Genomic DNA, 17,860 nt, shown 5'->3' with positions numbered 1-17,860 from the left:
CAAACAATGAGACTACTTAATCAAAGGGACAGCGGATCCCCTGGACTCTGGGCTTTCTGAACTGCTCGGCCTGTGGCGGCGGATGCTGGCATTTCCAACCCTCCCTGGACACTCAGAGCAATCCACACATCCTGTGGAGACAGGGGACAGGCCTGGGTGGCCAGGGTCGGGGCTGGGGGAGGCACAGGCCCACATGGCCCTAGGGTTGATGTAGGTTGGAGAGAGGAAGGGGAAATGAAGACCTGGGTGTGGAGATGCCAGCCTGGGGTCACATAGGAGCAGAGGGAGTGGCCACATACTCTGGGTGCTTAGTGGGCCAAGGACAGTTCTGGATCAGAGGAATCTGTGTGAATGGCGCCCCCTGCAGGAAATGCCATGCATTTCCCCATCACTGTGTGTGTATGTACGTACACATCTGTGCATGCATACAAACTGCCCCTCCACATTTGTTGCAAATTTCCATGTCCCCCAACCCCATACTCAGATCACAAACTTGAGTCATGGCCTGCCTGGCCTACAGAGATAGTTCAAGGCTAGCCTGGGCCACTTTGTAAGATCCTGTCTTGAAATAAAGAAAAAAGGGCCTGGGTGTAGCTCAGTAGCAGACTGCTGGCCCATTGTGAGTGAGAACGCAGGGTGTAGTTGTGTGTGCGTGTGTGTGTGTGGGGGGGTGATTAAAGAAAACAGTTGGATAGAAGATTGAACAGAAAGAAGCAAGGAACACTCAGGGCCTGACCTTGAGCCCCCAGGCTATGACCTCAGCTTCACTGGTCCCCTTCCTAGGCCATCTCTTCAAGCTGGGGAACATTTGATCCAGCTTCTGGCAGAGGCTGCTGGGAGCACGAGAAAAGCCAACTCAGCGGAACAGGATACGTCCACTGGGGCCCCAGACGCCGGAGGACAGGCCCTCTCAGCAGACTCTTGGAGGAAGAGTACCTAGCCTGACCTCTGGCCCAGTCACATCCCAGAAGCGGGAAGCCATGGGGACATTGTCTGCAACCTGCTTATAGGGGGACTTACTTCCTGTGGCCACCTGGCCCTCACCAGGCAGCTCTCTTTCTCCAAGAATCGACTCCCCCAAGGTGCATGTGATTCTTCTGAGAACCTGAGCATTAGCATTTGCCCTGATCCAACTATCGATTGGGTGAGTCAGGCCTCATCCAAAGACAGTTTGTGCTGGTCAGTGTGGTCAGCTTGGCTCACTAGCACACAGGTGACTGCTGTGTGTTTGACCCCGCCCTGGGTGCTGTGAGTGGCCCCCACAGGAGCAGGACACATGGAAGTATAGAGCACAAGACACTGATGCCTGTTCAAGGCCTGGGACATGGGTGACATCCTAGACCGCGTGGCAGCTGGGGTTCCAGGAGGAGCTGATCTGCAGATACCCGGCAGCCCTAGAGGCGGAAATGGCTTCCCTGGAAAGGCTGTTGGAGGTTTCTTGCCCGAGTAGAGCCTGGCACTGTGGAGAGAGCAGGTTCTCTTCCCTGAGTGTGTTGCCAGCTGCCAGCGTCAAAGACTCACCATCAAACAGACCCAGTTCCCAGGAGCCTAGAGAGACGTTTGCATTGAGAGAGAAACACAGCAGGCCGCTTTCCTGGGGCGCTAAAACTGGTAAGCTGCAGCTGGCCAGGCAGAGGACAAGAAGCAATCTTGCATTAAGAACACAGAGTAAACCCAGCGGTGGTGGCGCACGCCTTTAATCCCAGCACTCAGGAGGCAGAGGTGGGCGGATCTCTGAGTTTGAGCCTGCCAGCCTGGTCTACAGAGCTAGTTTCAGGACAGCAAGGACTGTTCACAGAGAAACCCTGTCAAAAAAAAAAAAAAAAAAGCTGAAAAGAAAAAAGGAAAGAAAAAAAAGAAAAAGTAGGAAAGAAAAAAAGAGCAGAGTCACCAGCCCAGAGCCTTTCTCTTTACTGCTAGGGTCCATCCTTAAATGTGTGTTTGTATCCATTTCTGCATCAGGATTGGAACCCATGTCCTCTCTCAGGCAGGAGGCAGGGCCCAGGGCTGTGCCTCTTCCCTCAGACCCAGGCTCCCTGTGGACAGGCTGTGTTCCCTCAGATGAGGCTCCCAGGTCTCCACTTGCTGGTTTTCTTCCAAAGGATGGGCTGTCTACTATGATACAGGTATGGAACTTGACTAATTTGCTCATTTTTTCTACCTATTGTCATCTTCCCTGACCCGTTCAGTGGGGACACAGAGCCTGGTCTCCCACTGTTCAGAGCACCTTCAATTTTTTAAAGTCGGTGTTAAAGCAAAATTATTTCTGATCTGCTGAGCCTTTGGTTCAAAAGAGGTTAAATGAAACCTCCCCAGTTCCAACAAGAGTGTGAGCAGAGGGAGGCTGGGACAGTCTAGGTGACTCTCCAATGGGAAATGGTGTGTTTAAGAAGCCAGGCTTCAGTCACAGCTCACAGGCCTCAGAGTCTAATGCTCTGAGGAATTTCAAAAGGTGGCCCAGTCACATTGATATAGAGCAGAAAATTCTGGAACCCAGAGAGAGGAAGCTCACACAGTGAGGCAGGGTGCAGTCATGGCACAGTGGTAACTCGTGGCCTCCTTGCTCACATCTGTAAAATGGGTAGACCACTTGTCTTCCCTCCCAAGAAGAAGGTGAGGATAAAATAGTATGGTCGATGTGGGAGTCACTGGCAAGTTCAAATAGTAGGGTTTCTAGCGCCAAGATAAAACACCATGACCAAAAACAACTTGGGGAAGAAAGGTTTATTTCATCTTCCACTTCCACGTCATAGTCGTCATTGAAGGAAGCTGGGCAGGAACTCAAGGCAGGAACCTGGAGGCAGGAACTGAAGCAGAGGCCCTGGTGGAGCACTGCTTACTGGCTTGTACTCCAGAGGGGTAAGATTCTGTCATGGTAGAGAGGTGTCGCATCAGGCAGCAGGTAGCATGTGCCTGGCCCCAGGAGCAGGCCAAAGGCAGCAGGAAGCAGGTGTGGTCATCTCAAAAGCCATCTCCACTGACACTGCCCCCCCTCCAGCGAGGCCACACCTCCTGAACCTTCCCAAACAGTGCCACCAACTGTGAGCCAATTTTTTAAACACATAATCCCCTAGAAGATATTCTCCTTCAAACTGCTATGACCCTCTTTGATCTCAGCAATCCCACTACCTTGGCTACTCAGTTGCTTCCATAGCAACGCACCACCACCGGGCCTTTGCCCTTGCTACCTCACCCGCCAGGTGTTCGCGTGATTCAATCCCTCTACTCTTTAGTGTCATGGCTCCAGGGTTAGACAGAGTCTAGATTCTTTCCGTATCGTTCAACCCTCGTGCTTCCTAAACCTCTCCCTAGCTTTAACAATAACCCTTAGTATCTAAACACTAGATATTTTCTTTACATGCTTGTCTTATTGTGTGTCTCTTCACACCTCCATAAAGGTGTTTTATCTTTTTATTTTTTCTTAATCACAAGCTGGGTGGTGGTGGTGCATGCCTTTAATCCCAACACTGCAAAGGCAGGAGAATATCTGAGAGTTTGAGGCCCACCCCACTTGATCTACAGAGCGAGTTCCAGGTCAGCCACGGCTACACAGAGAAATCCTGTCTTGAAAACCTAAAATAAATAAATAAATAATAACAATAATAAATCTTTTACATGAGTTCTAAGATTATGGGTGTGTGTGTGTGTGTGTGTGTGTGCATGCATGCGTGTGTGCGTGCATGCATGTGCCGCAGCATGCCTGTAGGCCAAAGGCAGCTTTTGGGAGTCAGATCTCTCCTTCTACCATCTGAGTCCTTGGGATGGCACTTGGGCCTTCAGGCTTGTTACAAACACCTTTACCTGATAAACCTCACTGGCCTCAGAAGGGATTCTGTCTCTGTATTGAGTCCACAGCGCCCAGGGTGACCAGTGAATGTTGCACACAAAGATGAGTGTGCCCATATGAAGTCTGCCTCCTATCAGCAAGGCCTGCCTGAGGGTAGAGGAGAGAGGGAGTGGCAGGGGCTACAGCCTTGGCGACAAAATTTGGGAGGCTCCCCTTGCCAAGAGTGTCAAGGAAAGACTGCATTATCCCTAGTCTTGAGCTGAACAATTTATAACAGAAGTTAACTGTTTACTAATTAGCAGCTGGAACCATTAATTGGCTATTTGTTAGAGCTCGAATTAATAAACTGGTCTTTCAGCGGGGTCATAACTCTCACCGTTCGTCACCCCCTCCCAGCCAGCCTCCTCCCCTTGACCAGAACTCAGCCTGCTGTGCGATTCGATCAATACCTGCCACCGTATGATTTTCAGACGCAATCTGCCTCACAAGGCGGGGAGGACACCATCGGGGCCAGGCCAGATCCCTCTCCACTCTCCCTTTCTTCCCTTCCAGGCTCTGACTCGTGGGAGGAGAGCAAGCGGCTGGGAGAGATGGAGAGTTGTCTAGTAACCATGACGTCATTAGAGCCTGCAGCTGGCTGCCCTGGCTGAGCCCTGACCAGGACCCTGCTTCCCTGGCCCGTCTTGGGCACTCAACCAGCCGGTAGCTAGTTCTGAGCATTTGCTAGGGCCCAAGTGCTGTGCTTTCTCTGAGACAAAGGAAGGAGGGCTTTCTTCAGTAAGGAGTGATGGTGGGTCCCAAGTAGCCTGCCACAGTCTGATCCCAGGGTTCCATGGTTCCACTCAGGGGTTCCCAAAGGCTTTGGGGTCTAGCTGTCATGCCCCCATACTCAGCAGCCCCACGTGGGGTTCAGAGTGTTGTTCTGGAGATGATTCTTATAACAATGTGGCTACTCACCTCTGGACTTGCATGCCTGCAGCACCGGTAGCTCTGGAGGAAAAAGCAAGGCCATTTAGCCTGGTTTCTTAAGTCAGGAGCACCTGACCGTTCAGCAGCTCTGTGATGCATGCCTGACGGTACCTGACGCAAAGCCTCTGGACCTGCAGTGGGCACCCATCTCTCAACTCCTCTCTTAGGCAGGGATCCCATCTACCTGACATCTGGGGGAAAGTGAGGACCAGAGAGATCAGGTCTGAAGCATAAGACTGATAGCATTTTGCCTTCTCTGAGGTTGTCTGCCTGGGGCTGTCAGTTCTGGGGCTGTGTCCCAGGCAGCAGGCCTGGAACACTGGGGGAGGAAACGATTGAGTTGACAGGCACATATGAACAGGCTGTCGAGGTGTTTACACTACACGCAGCGAGTATTCACAAGTGGATTAGCACAGCAAATGTTCAATCCCAGCCTGCCAGGCTCTGGACTTCTGCTCCCCTCCTCCCCAGCCCTCCTCCCTCACAAGGCCTCTTTCTTCTGTAGGCCAGGGTGTGTTCAGACTATATTCCGTCCTCTCTCTGCTATGCCAGAGAGGAGCGATTTGATGCTGTTTGGGGTTGAGGTGTCTAACTGGAAAAGAAGACAACAGCTTCCCAGAATAGGCAAAGTCAGGGAGAGCCTGAGTCATCGGGATGACTCCCTGGGAGCTTCCTGGGGGGTTCTGGAAGCTTTCCAATAATGGCAACACCACAGTAAACATGGCTACTCATCATCACCCCCTCAGTTGGTGCCACTTCCCTTTCAGGCTGGGTGGGAGCGGTAGGTGGGCAGACACTGGATATCTATGGAGCAGATCATGCATTTTTCCTTTGGGTTAACGAGAGGCTATGAGAAGGGAGGACGGTGCGCTGAAGGCTGCCTTGAGCTGCGGGATTTGGATCGTGATGGGCATCATTCATTCATTCAGTTAATCTCCAGTTGCTGAGTTGGGCTTGGACACCCTTAACTGAGCCTTGAACCCTCACAGCAGAAGAAGGGAAGAAATGAGGAGGGCAGAAACAAGGGTTGATAGCCTAGATGAATCAAAAGGAAGTTGAGAAAGGACAGGCTGATGGCGCCCCTCCCCACCTACCACCTCGGGCTCCTCCTTTGCAGGTCAGGTCTGCCCAGGAGTGCCAGAGGAGAAAGATCCCGGTGGGAAATGGATTTGAAGAAGGAGGGGTTTATTATTAATATTTTTAATTTATGCGTGAATTTACATGCAAGAGAATCAACTCTTTGGGTGAACAGGTCTTTGAGTTTGGACAGATGCCTGGAGTCATGGATCCACCATTGCAGATCCTGAACAGGATCCAAACTCCGAGCTTGTTAGCTGCGGCGGCTGTCGGCGCTCCCACGGGCCGCTCTAGGACAATCCCTGCGCTCACGCCGAGATAAATAACGGCGACAGGTGAAGCAGGTGAGATTAGCAGGACCCGGGTAGGGGGATGCGATTGGAGGCGCCGGAGCGGTCGCGCGCCTCGCTCCACAGCCCACGCCCCTCCCCAAGGGCGTCTGGAAGGAACTACGTCTTTGGGGAGGGCCGGGTTGGGGAGACCGCGAGTGCTGTACTCAGGCCCCGGCTTGGCAGCGGAAAGGGCGTGTACCCCTAGGGCACTGGGTCACGCCTGAGGTCCCACGGGAAGGCAGGGTGCCAGAGAAGCAGACTGAAGGGGATACTTGGTGTCCCCGTGGAGCGCACTGGGGTCTTGCTGGCAAACCTGTTGGCAACCTGTGGGCCGGGGCTAGGACACGAGCCGGAAGCGCGTTCTCCTCCTCAGCGGCTTTGGCAGTGGCTCGGCGCCGACCCGGGGAGAGGCCGAGGCGGCTTGGAAAGGGGCCGGGGCTCTGCCAGGGGCGGGTGGTGGTTGGAGGTGGCGGGATTCCCAAACCGAGCCAACATCCCTGCAGAGCGACAGCAGGCAACCGGCTCTCGCGCCAGCACTGGTCTAGAAGAAGCAGACATCTCGGCCTTTCTCTCCGATTCTAGACTCCAGTCTCGCCTTCTATAAAGTACAAAACATTCCTAAGTGTCCAGTGCCCTGCAGGCTTGGGTCCCCGCAACGAGCCGCCAGTGCCTGGCCCCCGAGCGTGCGGCGACCGTTTGCACCCAGCCCGGGCTTGCCAGCTTGGGCTGTGCAAGGGCGGGCGGAGAGCGTGTGCGAGTGCGCGGCTGCAGAGCCCGCGCCGAACCCACGTTCCCGCTACTGTCCTCGGGATAGATGGATCCATTGCTGCTTTCTGACATTTTTCTGCCAGGGGGCTGTTAGTGGGGGAGGCGGAGATAGAGAGAGAGAGAGGGGGGGGGGGGGGGGGGAGAAAGAAGAGGAGAGAGAGAGAGAGAGAGAGAGAGAGAGAGAGAGAGAGAGAGAGAGAGAGAGAGAGAGACTGCTTCCCCCAGCCCTGTTTTGTTTTCTCTAATTGGTCCTGGGGGAAGCAAGGGAATTGGACAGGGGCTGGGCCGGGCGAGCTGGGCTGCCTTTAATTGGCTCCTTTTTTTAACTGGAGGGGAATCAAACAGGAGAGCGAGCGACAAAGGGTGGGAGAGCGAGAGACCGATCGCGGAGATGGGAGGAGGGAGAGAGGGAGGAGGGAGAGAGAGAGAGAGAGGGAGGCGGGGTGGTGGTGGTGGGGAGGTGGAGGAAGCGCGGAATGAAAAGCTCGGAGGGACCAGAAAGCAGCACAGCGAAGCCCAAGTTGCCGAGCGAGCGGAGCGCTCCCGCGGCCCCGGAGCCCGAGTGGCCGCCGTGCCCGGGAGCCCGGCCCGGCCCCGCCCGCTGGGGCCCCCTCGGGCCCAGGCCTCCGGGAGGGGGGCGGGGACGCCCAACTTGGGGCGCGGCGCAGCCCCGCTCTCCCGAGATCGCGGAGCCCGGGAGCGCCACGGCTGCGGCCAGACGGCGGGAGCGGACCGCGGAGACGGGAGGCGGCTGGCGGCTCCCGAGCTGCTGCCCGGGCCTCGGCAAGAGCGCAAATTATTTTCAAAGGACTCAAACTTTCCTCCTTCCCCTGCTTGCTGCGGTCCCTCTTGCTTTGGAATCGTTCTCTGGAATCCCGCGGGGGCTCTGGGACGCGATCGCCTCCCCCGGATTCCTCGGCGGCGGCTCCGCCAACTTCGTGGACCCGGGGACCCGGAGCGCTCGCTCGGCGGCCGAATTCAGTTCTCGCTGCTCCCGCGCTCGACAGGACCGGGACCCGGGGAGACCTCGTCTCCGAGAAGGACGCCTAGCCCCGATCCCTTGGGTCGGGCTGCCAAGCCCTCCGCACCCACTGCAGAACTGGAGCCAGCGGATTAACCTCCCGGCCTGGCTCCACGGTGGGGCGTCCCCTGGGCGGGGAACGATAAGTTTGTCAGGCATCGGTGGCCTGTTGGATTGGAGCTCGGCCACCGCAGCAGAGAGGTCCCCTGCGCTCAGCACCCTCGGCAGACAGACCTGGGGACTCAAGGCTACTAGGTGGCCGAGCTTTCTGGGCCAGGGAGCTGGTTGCTGCGCCTGGTGCACAGAAGCACCAGGGTCTGGGCCAGCGCCCCCAGCGACCCAACCCGGGCAGCCGCCCTGTGGGAAAAAGACAGAGCCAGTCGCCGCCTGCTCGGACTCCTTCTCTCGGTCGTCTCGCTCTCTGTCGCGTCTCAGGGAAAAGGAGGGAAGGCAGAGGGCATCGTGGTGCCCCGGCGGATGCGCCCCCCGCTGCCTCTCAGGCTGCGCCGCCTCGCGGGGATGAAGCACTGGCCGTGAAGATGGAGGTGACCTGCCTTCTACTTCTGGCGCTGATCCCCTTCCACTGTCGGGGACAAGGAGTCTACGGTAAGAGCCTGCGTCCAGCTCCACCCTGGCGGAGCCGCGCGGAAACTTTGCAAGATCTTGCTCAAAGTGCGCGCTGGCGGGCCTTGGTGGAGCCCTGGGCTTGCACTCTGGAGTGGATGACCGCTTCCCCGCTCTCGCCCAGGCGCCAGGAGACCTAGTGGTCTGCTCCCGAGCCCAGGAGCGGGTCCTAGGGTATGGCATGAAACTGGGGGTGCCGGGATGAGGTCTCGACTTTCCGAAATCTTGCTAGGGGTTGGAGTGGTCTGGAAGTATTGGGAGAATCCAGTGGGATCAGGAGACCCGGGAAGAGCCCAAGCCCTGGACTGGGGCAGCGATTTCCACCGAATCTTTTTCCTCCCCTGGCTCAGCCTCCCGAGTGGAAGCATGCGATGCAAGTGATCCGGAGTTGTGTGCGGCTGGCGGGCGAGATGCTCGCCAGAACCGCGGCCGGGCCGCTGGCTCACATTCTCGGCAGTAGCCACGACTGAGCTGCCTCTTCTAGCTTTGTAACGGTCTAAGCGGATGATGGGCATCGCCTAACCCTGGAACCTAGGGTTCACGGCATCCCTTTTCAGAGACCTCTCCCGAGTCTGCTCTTCCTGTCCCTGGTTCCCAACCTCAGAACCCCAGCCCCAGCTTCCTTCTGGCAGCTTGCACACACAGACACATTCAGCCACCGTCCTCAGGAAACGCAAACACCGCTTGCACCCATTCAGCTACGCGTCGAAACTCTGCCTCCCGCTACGCAGCTTCACTCCCGCATCCCCAAGCCACGCTCCGTTGCGCCAAGGAGTATTCTGGCCACATTTTCTCCACTTCATGCCGCGGGGTTTTCTCAGCAAAGGCTCCTTGGTTCAGTACTACTCAGGGTCGTCCTGCCGACGTGCACAGCACAGAGAGTCAGTCCCCAGAGCCTATGGTTCTGACTTTGCCTTCTCCTGACCGCAGGGTGGGCTTTGTAGTTACTTTTTAATGATGTGTGACCAGGGTGGGCAGTATTCTCCCTCTTTCTCTGGGGTCGAGAATCCAATTATTCTCTTTGAGAGTGGAGGGAGTTGGACTTGAACTGTTTGGGTTGCAGAGCTCATGTCCACAACTACTAGCTTTAGTCCCGTGTCTCTGCCTGTGCCTGGCAAGGGAAAGGAGCATCCTGGGAAGCGGGTATCTGGAAAGTCTGCACCCCTGAGCTTCAATAGCTAGCTGGCTTGGGCTTAATCCCTGGTGAGGCCAGCCCAGGCTTCCAGCCAAACTCCTTTTCTTAATTAGTTTGTGTGTCTCTTACTGTCTGGCCCCTGGCATAGGCCAGACAAAGTAGGCAGGAGGAGGGATGCTGCAAGGCTGGGTTGTATGTATGGGGCGTAGGGTGTGAAATAGGTTCTCCCTCTAGGACAGGAAGGTACCAGAGGCCTTAGAGTTCTTCTTTCTCCAGGATCATCAAAGATACCAGTGGCTACCTTTAAGGGAGTACCCCCACAGAGGCTGTTGCAACTTGCTCATACACCCTCCTGAGATCTCCATCTACTGCCAGCTCTTGGATTGCTCTGATGACCCCATCTCATGGCTGTGTGGTTTGGGTTTCTCCCTCACCGGGGCGGCCCAATGTGCATGTAAGGAAACCCCTCTGGGAGTACGCAGGAACCCGGACAATGAGGACAGAGGTTAGGGGACAAGAGCCATGGTCTCTGTAGACCCTCTGTGCCTCCCCTTCTCTGTCCCCTTCTCCTTTCTTTACTTTCTCCCAGCTCTCCCATGCCCAGGTCCCAGCTGCTCTTGTTACAAATGAAAGCAGGGTAGGTCCACTGGGTCCACCCTTGGCCCTTCGCAGGCATTCTTTTACACCTGCTCTTGGAGAGCCTGGCTCCAGGGAAGGCCGGGCTGCAGGGAGATCGCTGTGTGGAAAATCTTCTTGGTGGTGGATAGGAAACGAGGGAAAGAGGAGTTGGGGGACACTGTCCCTTGTGATGTTACAAGCACAGGTGACACCTCAACAGGGTTGGGACTGGACTAAGAAGTAGGGTGGAGAGCTTGGGTTTGTTCTGCCCCACCCATTCCTCTGCACCCCAAAGCAGATGAGGCAGATGAGGCAGATGAGTGGGAGTGTGGTGGTATACAGGGATGGAGACGTCCCCCCGGCCATCCACCGCAGCATCCAGCCCTAGCATGCTACCTGGCGTCCTGTAGGAACTCTGATGAGGCTTGTCGAGTGGATGAAGAGCTGCAGGTTGAAATACTTCATGATATTCTCAGGTGTCTCCAGAGCTTGTCACTCACCAAGACAGAGGGCTTTAGTTGAAGGTTTCTGCTCAGAGAGCCACGAGGCCCTAGGCTTGCAATCCTATAGAGAAGAGACTGAAGTGCTGGGTTTCGCTAGCATCCAGGAGGGAGGCTGTATGTGCTGGGGATAGACTTCAGCTGCCGGCTGTCATTCTGCCCCAGGCTACTGATGGAGGGGTAGTCTCATAAGGAGGGTGAAGGCAGGGGAGGAAGGAGGGACAGGATGGTGGCCTTACGGGTGGGCGAGGGTCAGTCCATCCTAGTAGGAGACAGCTGCTCAGAGCCCTAAGCCCTGCATCCTGCTGGGTCCACCCTCCAGCTCTAAAGCCTGCCATCAGCAGCAGGACTGGGAAGGCCCTCTCAGTCTGACCAGGTGGCTTTGCTCTTCTTTGGGGCCACAGATGCTACAGCGGCCGTGTGTGGGACCAGATGGTCCATTTGGAGCGGGGCCTCCTCCTTCCCCGATTCTCAATCTCTAGCCCAGTTTGTTGTTTACAGAGTAGATCCTGTAATCTATTTTCTGCCAGGCCAGTGTGTGTGTGTGTGTGTGTGTGTGTGTGTGTGTGTGTGTGTGTGTGTGTGTCTGAGGCTGGCCCCAGAGGTCTAGTTCTGTGACAAAGACTAGGTGGGTAAAGGAGGGGTGGCACGCTCTATGAAGGCTGAGTTGAAGGCTTCCCATCTTCTGTCCTGGCTTCTTGTCTCCTGTCTTAAAGCAGGCAGACTTCCAGGCAGGAGCCGGCGAGGAGGATTCAGCTCCTTACAAAACACACACACAACAAACCCCTGGATTATTTAATATGCAGGAGTGGGAAGTGACATTCTCCTTAAGACAGGTTGTTTGCCACGTACTGGGGAAAGTCAAAATATTTCACCAAAGGTGTCATCAGAAACTACTATCCTATGCTAATTTTTGTGGGAACATGAAGACAGATGTTGAATAATTTGACAAGAGCAACATCGCTCACAGAATTATCACCAAGTCAGCCCCCCTTTTCCTCTAGGGGAGTGTGGGGAAGGGATTTCGGGAAGGGTGGGGCTTCCGAGTGTTGATATGGGTGGGAATGCTTGGGACTTTTCCCTCTGAGGTCCACACCCCTGCACAGAAAGTGGCTGTCTGTGTAGGGCCTTCCCCGAAGAAGCAGAAGAAAGAAGCAGGCTGCGTCCAGAGTCAGCAGCAGGCTCAGGCTCCCCTAAGTCCCCAAGAAGGCCCACGCCTACTTTCCTTCCTTTTCCCTTCTCTGTTATAGACATTGCCCGAGGGAAAGATTGTCTTGCGTCTACAAATCCAGGCCATTTTAGCTGTGCTGCCTTTGACAACCCCCCAAGCGGGCCTGGGGGCTCCCCACAAAGTCATCCTATAGAACTCTTCCTGGTTTGCCCCTTACCCGGCTTCAGGCAGATGTTCCTTCCAGGCCTGCAGGCTGGGCATTCGGGCAGTATACGTGGGTGCAGCTCTGGGGTCCGGAAGCTAGATTGGAAGGGTTGTAAGCATCCTCGAGGGGCAGGCTGGGACTGTCTGAGGGGCCTCATACAATTGGCCAGGTCTGGCTCTGAGCTGCTGAGGCCGGGTGGAAAAGCCTCATTTAGAGCCCCGTGTATTAGCTTTGCTTCGCTGGAACATGGAGGGATGGGCGGGGAGCTCCGTGGGGAGGCAGAGGGAGCTAATCACAGTCGCCAAGGCCCGGCCAGTGAATGATGTAGAAGATCAATACCGGGGTGGGAGTGGAAATCAGGCCGTGGTAGCAGGGCTGGCTTCTCCTGGTTGCCCGGGAGGCACGGAGGGACCTGGGAGTAGTAAGACCCAGGTAGGATATGGAGGATTCCTCCTTCTCAACCTGTTACCCACGGCAACCTTGACGACTCTTCCTGTGACTGGGTTCAGGAAGACTGGACCAGAAGGTACCCCACCTAGGAAAGTTTGGGAGACTAGAGATGGAATCGAGTTTCTCAGACTAGCAAGGGTTCCCCTTCACCTTCTCCCTGCCCAGACACCCCACCTGTGTGTCAGAGAGGTCGGGCATGTAATCCTTTTGGGCCCTGCGGTGTTAAACTGGTGCCGCTCTTCCAGACTTTGCCAGCAGGGGGCGGGCTTGGCCACCACATCGTGTCTTCCCAGTGCTTGCCTCCGCGCCCTATCTCAGAAAAGGGGGACTCGTTCTGACTCTCCTGCCTGAGGTGGAAGGGGGCTCTCTCCCCAACTCTCACATACCTGCCTCAGAATCCAAGGGCACCCACCATGGATAAAGTCACACTTTCTGCCTTTCCAGAATAACTCAATTCTTCTCTAGGTCAGCTGAGACCTTGAGGGGGCTGTGTGTGGGGAGGGGTCTGACACCTCTGCACAATTGCCTCTTTGCAAACCTAGGTACGGTCCCTGGCCAGCATTGCCTTTTCCACGGTCACAAAACTAAAGACCCACGTCGCATTTAATAGCTGATGCAGGAGACAGGCAAGAGCCATGCTTAGCTCAGAGGAATGAATCTCTCTCTCTCTCTCTCTCTCTCTCTCTCTCTCTCTCTCTCTCTCTCTCTCTCTCAATCTTTACAATGATTCTTCCATTTTCCTAAGACTAGATAATGCATGCAAAATAACCAAAGTATACATGAAAGTATAAGAAAGTGTGATTCAGGGGCTGGAGAGATGGCTCAGTGGTTAAGAGCACTGGCTGCTCTTCCAGAGGACCCGGACTCAGTTCCCACCCATATGGCAGCTCACACCTGTCTGTAACTCCAGTTCTAGGGGACCCAGCACCCATGGCCAAAGCATCAATGTGCATAAAAACCATAAAATAAAAATTTTAAAAAACAAGTAAGATTCAGTGTCCATGCATTGGGTATGGTTCCCTCCATGTCTTTTAGTATATAGGAGGGTGACCCCCGTTCAGGGAGCATCCTTGGTGAAGTTGAGAGTCTCTCACAAACATGGGGGTACCCCATGCCCTGCCAAGTCTTTGGTCTGGCTGTGCCTTTATTTCTAGTGATATTCTGAGAAGGCAGTCCATGGGGTGCCTATTTTCGCCATTGAACCGAGGTTCCAAGGACCTTCTTAGTGTGGCATTGTTGGTGAGAAGGGGGGCCCAGTGTGGGTAGCACAGTCTTCTGGGTGGAGAGCAAGGACAATGAGAGGTGATTTTCTGTGGTGCCTACTGAGTCTTTCCTCTGGAAAAACTGGTTCTGGGCATCATGGGGCTGCTTGACATGAGTCAGGGGAATGAGGAAATGGTTCCACAAAGAGTCGATAAATCCCTCATGGCAAAGCCAACTTGAGGCTTGCAGGAGGATGGAAAAGTCACCTCCTAGGGCTTGTGGAGGACAGAGATTGGACGAGCCGCGGTCATCAACAACCAGGCCGGCGAGGCTGTCCCTGGCAGAGGGCATAGAGCTGAAGACCCCTGTTGGTCAGGCATTGGCTGAAAGGAAGTCAAGGCTGTGAGGACTGGAAACACCAAGGAATAATAACAATAATAGTGTCAGAGATCATGAATATGCATTGCTGTCTCTGGCTTACAGCGAGCCTCCTGGAGAGATAGACTCCGCAGCCCATTTCACCCTTGAGGAAGCCAAGAGGTTGAGAGAGACGAAGTTGCAGCCCCTAGATAGGGCCCAGAGATGTGGACTGCAAAGCCTGTGATGGAGGCCATGCCGGAATGATGGGCTGGGGAAGCTGTGGTGTTTAGTGGTTTTGAGGGGGCGGTGTGGAGGGACTTTCTGGAACTCTTGCAGGGTGCAGAGCTGGCATGAGGCTTGGCCTGGCTCAGCTGCTGGGAGAAGGGGCGGGAGGAACTGACAGTGGAGCAGGATTGGGGGGTGGTCAGCTCTTGTTTCTCCTAAGATTTACAGGGCTGTGGAGGGAGAGACGGCCTCTCACTGACAGGAGGGTCGTGTGGACGAGGGGACTGAGGAGAGAGACTGTGGGTCAGTTCATGCACGGTGGCTGGGGTTGGGGGCTTTCCTGTGGAGGTGCCCCGGAGGCAAGAGCTCATGGATATCTACGGGAAGTAGCCAGGCAGGGGACTAGGTGGTGCAATGGCCCTGGCGTAAGGACGGACCTGGCTTGATAGAAGAGTCCGTTGTGGGGAAGAGAATGAATGGAGACGGTGCAGACAGGGTCTGACCATGGGTGAGGACAGACGTATTGAGGGCTCTGTAAGGACTTCGGAGTCTAAGGGGATTGGGTTTTGAGCATATGAGGAGCACCGTGAGCAGTTTTCTCACAGAGTCTCTTGAAGGAAGCAAAGCTGGTGAGTTTAGAGACTGTAGAACTCCATCCTGAAATCCAGAGCCAGGCTGGGAAAGAGATCCCTTGGGGACAAGAGCTGACAATGGCCTGCAGTTGGCAGTTGGGGAACGGGCTCACAGTAGGAAGAGGCAGAATAAAATGCTGTTGATTAGACAGATTTGGGGCAGGAGAGTGGAGAGGGTTAGGGCCTGGGCTTCTGAACTGCTGCTTGCTCCTGCCCCAGAATGAAGCCTGAGAAGGCGCTGTCCCTGGCCAGCCTTCTGTCAGGGCAGACAGGCAAACAACGGCTTCAACAAATAGCTTAATGACTGGAGGTTTTATCTTGAGACAGGCTGACTATGTAGCCAAGAATGACCTTGAACTTTTGCTTTTCTTACCTTCACCTTCCCAGGGCTGAGAGTATTGGGGTTACAATCGTATCCCATGCCGAATTTATGCTGGGGACTGACCTCAGGGCTTCGTGCAAACGAGGCAAGGACTCTACCAACTGAGCTGCACTTTTGTTGTTGTTTGTTTTGTTTTTCAAGACAGGGTTTTCCTGTAGCTTTGGAGCCTGTCCTGGAACTAGCTCTTGTAGACCAGACTGGCCTCGAACTCACAGAGATCCACCTGCCTCTGCTTCCCGAGTGCTGGGATTAAGGCTTGCGCCACCACGCACGGCCCGGCCATTGAGTGTGGTTTTAAGGTCGACTTTATTCATAGGCTGTGTGGCAAGGAGGCTGGCAACTCAGCAAAGGTTACAATGTGCCTTGGTTTATGTCCACAAACAATGTGGACTTCTCCAAGGAAGGTATGTGTCTGTGGGGGCACTGGGCTGAGGTGAGGGTCCCATGTCTAGAGAGAGGAGAGAGGGGAGACAAAGCAGATGTGTAAGGGAGAAGAGGGGGTGCTTCAGGGCCCACTGAGGGATGGGAGCTCCCCAGCTCTTCCAGAAAAGCTCTTGGGGAAAATGCAGATTCAGGCTGTGTTTCTAGCAGAGCCCACATGACAGTGACAGAGACTCTGATGGGACATGGGTTGTTCTTGGCATAGCAAGGACAATACGCTCTCTTTAAGGAGAGCCTTGGTTTCCCTGTCTGGAAGGGGCTGGGGTCACAGGAAAGCCTCAACGTGATGTCAGTATTTTGCCAGCTCCGAGGTGAACTACAGGGATTTGCGGGAGCAGAGCTGCGGCAGCAGTCAGGGAAGTCACTGTCTGTGCGCTGCATGGGGCGGTGTTGAAGCAGTGGCTGCACATTTGAGAAATTTGCAAGACCTCGGAAGCCTGAAGTGGCTGTGGCTCTAACCTGAGCCCCGCTTGTCTGTTTCTGGTAGATGTTGGGGCTTTGGAATGGGTGACCTTGTGGCTTGGGAGAGGCTATCCCAAGCTCTCTTTGGTTCCCTTCCAGTCCCAGAGCCAGCCAAGATGCTAGGATTATCTGGTGGTTTGGAAGCCATGAGGTGGCATATTAAAGCCATCCGGGAGCTTATCCATGGTGCAGACCTCGCTCTGCCTGGACCCTCCGCTGCAGGAGCTCCGCAGATGGAAGCTGTGGCTGGAAGCCCTGAAATTGGTGCTTTGACTCAGAGGCTAGCTGGATCAACACAGAGGGTGTAGACACGTTAGAATAAGCAAGGCTGAACTGCTGCGTCTCCCTGGGTTGTCTCCAGGGCATCGTCTAGGCTCCAGGCCACCGCCCAAGCTGAGTTTCAGCCAAGCTCTGCTGGGGCCTGGGGACTTCAATGCAGGTCACTTATTATCCCTGAAGCCACCAGCTGGAGCCTTTCTGCTTGCATGATTCTCACAGAAGGCTCAGCCAGAGGATCGGGATGGCACTTTATCCCTCCTTTTAACCACAGGGCCTCCTCTTCCCAAACCAGCCAAGGGCTGAAAGGTTGATGGGTGCTGGATGCCCCTAAGGATCTCCCCCCAAACCCTCATTTTCCAAGTGCAAAGGTTGAGGGTCAGGCTGAGTGGCAAACCAGGGTCCTACAGTTGGCAGGTAGGTGGTAGATCCGGGATTTGAACTCAAAGCCACCCAGTGCCGAACTTCCTGTCTACCTGTACTACCCCAAGGGTATTTGAGCTGCCTGGTTGGTTTGTTTCTTAGTTTTTCTTATGGTCAGGGGGTTGATTTTTGTTTGTTTGTTTGTTTTTGAGACCTTCTCTGTAGCTTTGGACCCTGTCCTGGAACTACCTCTTGTAGACCAGGCTGACCTTGAACTCACAGAGATCCACCTGCCTCGGCCTCTGCTGGGATTCAATGCAGCATGACGAGCCCTCCAGTCCTCCAGGGACCCCATCTGTCTGTGACACACCGAGGCGTCCCTCTCTGGCTCCTCGGGTGCAGAGGTCCTCCTGGCTCCTCTCACACTGGGGCCCGGCTTCAGCAGTAGTCCTCAGATTTGGCTACACAGAAGATAACCCGGGATACTTCAACAGTTCCCCGTGCCCACGCTGCATCAAGCAGTTAAATCAGTACACCTGACATTTTGGCCCAACCACCTTCCTGTAAGATTTCCCACCACCTTCCTGTAAGATTTCCCACCACCTTCCTGTAAGATTTCCCACCACCTTCCTGTAAGATTTCCCAGAAGCCCTTGGGTGGCTTCTGTTTACACTGGGCAGCCTTAAGCTCCTTGGCCATTTTAGCTGTAAAGGAGGCTGAGGTGGGCATATTTTTGCCCACAGAAGTACAGGAGTTCCACAGACTGACACACATGGGGGCAACAAGATGGTTCAGCAGGTAAAGGCACTTGCCACCAAGCCTGAGGACTTGAGTTCAGTCAGCAGGTCCCGGGTGATGG

General features: G+C 55.0%; 1 protein-coding gene across 1 annotated transcript in view; it reads left to right on the top strand.

Annotated features, from left to right (window-relative positions):
- The first annotated feature begins 7,460 nt into the window (after window positions 1–7,460).
- Mdga1 (MAM domain containing glycosylphosphatidylinositol anchor 1) overlaps window positions 7,461–17,860 on the top strand; it is a 54,964-nt gene continuing 44,564 nt past the window's right edge. The window contains exon 1 of the mRNA XM_050138630.1: window positions 7,461–8,560. Within this exon, the coding sequence (XP_049994587.1) occupies window positions 8,494–8,560 (67 nt within the window). The 5' untranslated portion in view covers window positions 7,461–8,493. The remainder of the gene's footprint in view (window positions 8,561–17,860) is intronic.

This window comes from Alexandromys fortis, unplaced genomic scaffold (assembly GCF_014885135.2).
Source record: "Alexandromys fortis isolate MF-2015 unplaced genomic scaffold, M_Fortis_MF-2015_v1.1 scaffold_9, whole genome shotgun sequence".
NCBI lineage: Eukaryota > Metazoa > Chordata > Mammalia > Rodentia > Cricetidae > Alexandromys > Alexandromys fortis.
The sequence above is the reverse complement of the archived record's forward strand: the minus strand, read 5'-3'. Positions and strand labels throughout refer to the sequence as shown.